The sequence below is a fragment of the Echinops telfairi genome, unplaced genomic scaffold (assembly GCF_000313985.2).
Source record: "Echinops telfairi isolate 266 unplaced genomic scaffold, ASM31398v2 ScPeMD7_5592;HRSCAF=6446, whole genome shotgun sequence".
NCBI classification, from domain to species: domain Eukaryota; kingdom Metazoa; phylum Chordata; class Mammalia; order Afrosoricida; family Tenrecidae; genus Echinops; species Echinops telfairi.
In genome coordinates this window covers 22,362,027-22,367,098 of record NW_022109491.1, presented here as the reverse complement: position 1 = coordinate 22,367,098, position 5,072 = coordinate 22,362,027, and the positions used below count along the sequence as shown (strand labels likewise).

The 5,072-nt window shown below is 49.1% G+C and overlaps 1 protein-coding gene across 1 annotated transcript in view; it reads right to left on the bottom strand.

Moving 5' to 3' along the window:
• Positions 1-705: 705 nt before the first annotated feature.
• The window catches only part of GGT7 (gamma-glutamyltransferase 7), a 24,031-nt gene continuing 19,664 nt past the window's right edge, over positions 706-5,072 (bottom strand). Inside the window, exon 15 of the mRNA XM_030887014.2 lies at positions 706-1,433. Within this exon, the coding sequence (XP_030742874.2) occupies positions 1,270-1,433 (164 nt within the window). The 3' untranslated portion in view covers positions 706-1,269. The remainder of the gene's footprint in view (positions 1,434-5,072) is intronic.

The window sequence follows — 5,072 nt, the reverse complement described above, 5'->3', positions numbered from 1 at the left end:
GGGCTTGGGCAGCACTGGGTTGGGATGTTTTCTTGATGCATGCTTAACCTTTATATAAAACTCTTTCTCATACATGAGTTTCTGTGGATTTGTTTCTCTAATGTACCCAGACTAATATATTTCCTAATGTTGCGACTAATACAGTTCCTCATGTTGTGGTGAACCTGCAACCATAAAATTATTTTTGTTGCTACTTCATAACTGTAATTTTGCTACTGTTATGAATCGAGAGACCTCTGTGAAAGGGTCCTTCAACCCTGAAGGGGTTGCATTCCACAAGTAGAGAACCATTGGCATAGAGTCTGGTAAACCAAAAATGCCTAACTTGCTGCCATTAAGTTGATGCTGACTCATAGCGACCCTATTGGACAGAGTAGAACCTATTTCCCAGACGGTAACTCGTTACAGGAGTAGAAAGCTGCTTCTTTCTCCCAGGGAGAAACTGCTGACCTTATGGTTAGCCGCCCAACACACAGCCACTAGGCCACCAGGACTCCATAAAGCCCGGTCCACATCTTAAATCTCTCTGCCTGTCTGTCTTTATTATTAGTGTACACAGTCCTGGGTAGATGGCAGTTAATAGTACCATCCCTGCAGAGTTGCCTTTAGTTTGCTCTGGTCTCAGGGCTGCTGGAATAGGGTAGGTAGAGGTCTGTTCTCCCACTCCCACCCAAACTGCCAATCATAAATCCAGCCACAGCCATGTTAAGCAATATTTTCTCTTTAATTCCCCTTTGCAAATGGAAGCCCCTGAGCTGGTCCCCACCCTCACCCCTACCCCCCACCCTGGGGACCTCCAGATGCAAGGTCCCCTGCTCCAACCTGGTGGGAGGAGGAGGGGAGCACCCCCTCCCCAGGATGGTCCATTAAAAAAAATCCTAGTCAGTTTAGAAATGAGGCTGGGGATAGGGGAGGGGAGCTGGAAGACAAGGCCCAGGTCAGGCCAGACTGGAGATACTGGGGTTGTTTGTGAGAACCCTGGGGAGGGTTTGCAAGCACGTCCCTAAGCTCAGGGCCAGCATGGCTGAGGGAGGAGAGGAGACAGACTCCTCAAGGTCCTGACTGCCTGGTTGTGGATGACACCCACTACCACCATCATGGCCCTGGGGAGATTTTTCCAGTTATTCTGGGGTCGGGTTTGCTAAGCATCCCCTTTGGCCCCTGACCCGGGGCATCCCTGGGGTCCCCCAGAGACCAAACCTGGGAGGAGGAGGGACTCTGGGAACATGCAAAGGGGGAGGAGCAGAGACCCTGCCCCACCCCACTGCTCTACACCATGGTGGCTCCAGCTGCATCTGGGCTCCGAGGGTCTTTCACACCGATGATGAAGTTGTTGGTTCTCCGGCTGCCATGGACCCAGGACAAGACATCTACCTTCTCCACATGGTGGCCCCTGGCTTCCAAGAACTCAATCTCTTCCTCTGTGAACTCACCTGAAAACCAACAGATACGGATTCAGAGCCTTCAGAACACTGGCTCAGGACTCTTGGTTAGGTCTAAGTCCCGATCCCTTCACTGAGGAGTTAATGTGATCTTGGGCAAGTCATGTCACCTTTCTGTGTCACAGTCTCCTTAATGCTTAAGAGAGATCCCCCCCCCCTACTTCTTTTTTTCCCAATCACTTTATTGGAGGCTCGTACAACTCTTATCACAATCTATCCATCCATTGTGTCAAGCACATCTGTTGCCATCATCCTTCTCAAAACATTTGCTTTCTACTTAAGCCCTGGTATCAGCTCCTCATTTTTTCCCTTCCCTCCCCACACCCCCCATCCCTCATGAACCCTTGATAATTTATAAATTATTATTTTGTCACATCTTAACACTGTCCGATGTCTCCCTTCATCCACTTTAAAAGAGAAAATTTAAGAGAAACTACTGATGAAGTTGTTGCCAAGATGAAAAGAAATAAAAGCCCCAAAGCACTGAGCTCAGAACTTCTCAAAAACTCACTGCCTTTGAGTCAACCCCAACTCATAACGACCCTATAGGATAGGGCAGAACTATCAGTGAGTTTTTGAGACTGCCAGTCTTTACAAGAGTACAAAATCTCATCTTTCACCTACAGAGTGGTGGGTGGCTTCGCACTGTTGACCTTATGATTAGTAGCCTAATGCATAACCCACTATGCCACCAGGGTTAGTAGCTCAGAGCCTGGTGCATCAATATTGGAACATGGACTCTGGCATCATCAGCTCTACCTGCTTAGGTCAAGTTGCTATCATGTCTTGTTAGGACTACTGTAATAGACTACTGTAATAGTCTCCTTGCTGTCAGTCCCGCTTTACCCAGCAGCCAAGGGATCTTTTTAAACCCTGTTAGACCATGTCACATCCCCGACTCCAAATACTCCAATAGCTTTGACACCTCTGAGAATAAAACAAAGTCCTTACCAAAGCCTCTAGGGCCCAACATGACCTGAGCCCTTGCTATCTCTCCCTGTTTTCTTCCATAGTCTCCCTCAAGTAGGCCAAGCATGTTCCCACCTCAGGGCCTTTGCGGATGCTCTTCTCCCTGCCTGGAATGCTCTCCTTCGAGCAAATCACAACGTGGACTCCCTCACTTCATTAGCTCCCTTTTGGTTCAAAGGAACCTCTTCAAAGTGCCTCCCCAACTACTAAGTAACACCTGTTATCTTTCCTCTGTTTTGTGTTATTTCTTTCTTTTTTCAAAGGTGAGCTTCTGGCTTGTTCAGTATCAGGGTTTGGGCTGGGGAGAATGAAGGGCCCCAGTGTGTACACCCCTGCCCCACTTCCATCTGGAGTTTTCTTGCTGAGCTGCAGCTTTCCCTTGAAACAGGAACTTCTGCTCCTTTTGAAAAACCCTACTGTTCCGAAACCGGCCTCCTGAGGTCCTGCAGCTCTGAGGTATAGGGCTGGCATCGGGGGGTGGAGGGATGGGGGTGCCCAGAGGTCCCCACATGTGTGAGGCATACTCATAGGGTCTCATCGTTGGGGTCCACAATCATTGATTTTTTTCCATAATGTGTTTGGCTCGGAGGCACAATGCCGCTCTGGGGCCTATTCACAGATGTGGAAGAAGAAATGTCTGGAAACCCAGTGGGGACTCTGCCCTCCTTTTTCAGACAACAGTACATTGGGGCAGAGTCGGGACTCTATGCTGGGCCTCAGAGTCGGGGAAGGGCTCTTACCCTGGGGCAGAGGAGCTGAAGGAGTCGGCCATGCAGCCCCGGGGAGATGAAATCTTGACCACCTGACAGTCAGTCTTAGCATCTGCAGGCTCCCTCTTCCTGAGCTCACAGAAAGTTTGGTGCTGCAAGTCTGCCCAAGTCCTCAATAAGAGCAGAGAGGAGCAGGCCTTGTTTAAGTTTCTGACCCTACAACCACTCCATCATCCAATTATGGTCCGGGTCTCCAGGGGAGTCTGGACCTGCCAGCGGAGCAAAGCCTTAAACTTGCAGGGAGGCCGGAGTGAGCTGGTCCACAGGGCTGGTGAAGCCCTGTCTGGGCTCAGCTGGCAAGCATGGCTGTGGTACTCTTGGCTGGCTGCAAGTGGGGAGCCTCACGGGGTTTTGCCTTTTTCTTCTTCTTGGTCCCAAGTGCTGCCTGGTCCCCGCTGCGCTTGGTGGCCTTCATCTTTGGCTTGTGGACCGAGGCCGTGACTGTGGTGACAGTGGCTGAGTGGGCGCTGGCCTCCTCCACTGCGACAGGGCGGTGGCTGGCTGATCCCTGAAGGATGTCACAGGCCGGCCTGGCAGCCTCCTGGCATCTCTGCCATGCCTCATCACCGTCTTCGCTGCCGGCCAGGGATGGACGTGAAGCAAAGGCGGAAGCTAGCATCCGCTGCGGTAGCGTTTCCTGCCTTGGTCTTTCTGGGCCTCCTTTCCACTGCTGAGATGGTCATGGAGCGGCACTAGGGGTCTCCAGACCCCTCGGGCGGGCACTGCTCCAAGCCCTGCCATCGGAATCGCCACGAGAGGTTCTGCGCGCAGAACCTCTTGGAATACCGCAAAGGCTTGTGGGGCCCCTTGTCGTCTTTCAGAGCACTTACGTACTGACTCTTTATTTCCTCTCGTTTCCCTATGCTAGAGATGCGCTGTCTGAAGGCAGGGATACTGTCTTTTTCACCACTGATCCTTACTGCCTGGAACAGGATCAATACATAGTCAATGAAAAGTAAGCTAAGCTTACTGGATACATGAACAAATGCCCATCTCCTTGAATAAATACAAGTCCTGGTCATCACTGCCTGGGCCATTAGTCTAGATCACCGGTTCTCAACCTGGGGGTCGAACGACCTTTTCACAGGGGTCACCTAAGACCATCAGAAAACATAAATATTTCACAATATATAGTTACATTGTTTTGTGATTAATCACTATGCTTTCATTATGTTTAATGATGTTCAATTTGTAACAATGAAAATATATCCTGCATATCAGATATTTACATGATGATTCATAACAGTAGCAAAATTAGTTATGAAGTAACAGTGAAAATAATTTTATGGTTGAGGGGTCACCACCACATGAGGAACTGTATTAAAGGGTAGCAGTATTAGGAAGGTTGAGAACCACTGTTCTAGATGCTTCTCTTCTTTCCCCATGGTCAGTTAAAACAGATCAGGCCACGTCCTTCCACTACTCAGCTGGATAAAGCCCGAACTTCTTAGCATGTACCTCCACCATAAGCCCTGTAACCCTCCCAGCCTCACTTTTCACCATAAATCAAATCTTACTTCCCCAAACACAGTGATTTTAGGTACTTTTTTGAGATAAAGACACTAATTGGAAGCATATTTCTTTTGTGATTCACATTCAGTTTTTCTGCAAGGACAGTGTCTCAGTCTTGTCCCAGCATTGCCTAATCGTCTCTAACAGAGAGAACAGGCCTCTGAGGACCTGGTCATATTTGATTTCCAAAGCTAATTTTTTGTTCATGGCAACTGATACGCTTTTTTCCCGTTTGTGATTCTAAGCTAAGGTGACCAGATTTTAACATTGGTAAAGCGGGACACCACGGCTATCAAAAAGTATAGCGTCTGGGGTCTTAAAGGCTTGAAGGTAATCAAGCGGCCATCAAGCTCAGAAGCAACAAAGCCCACATGGAAGA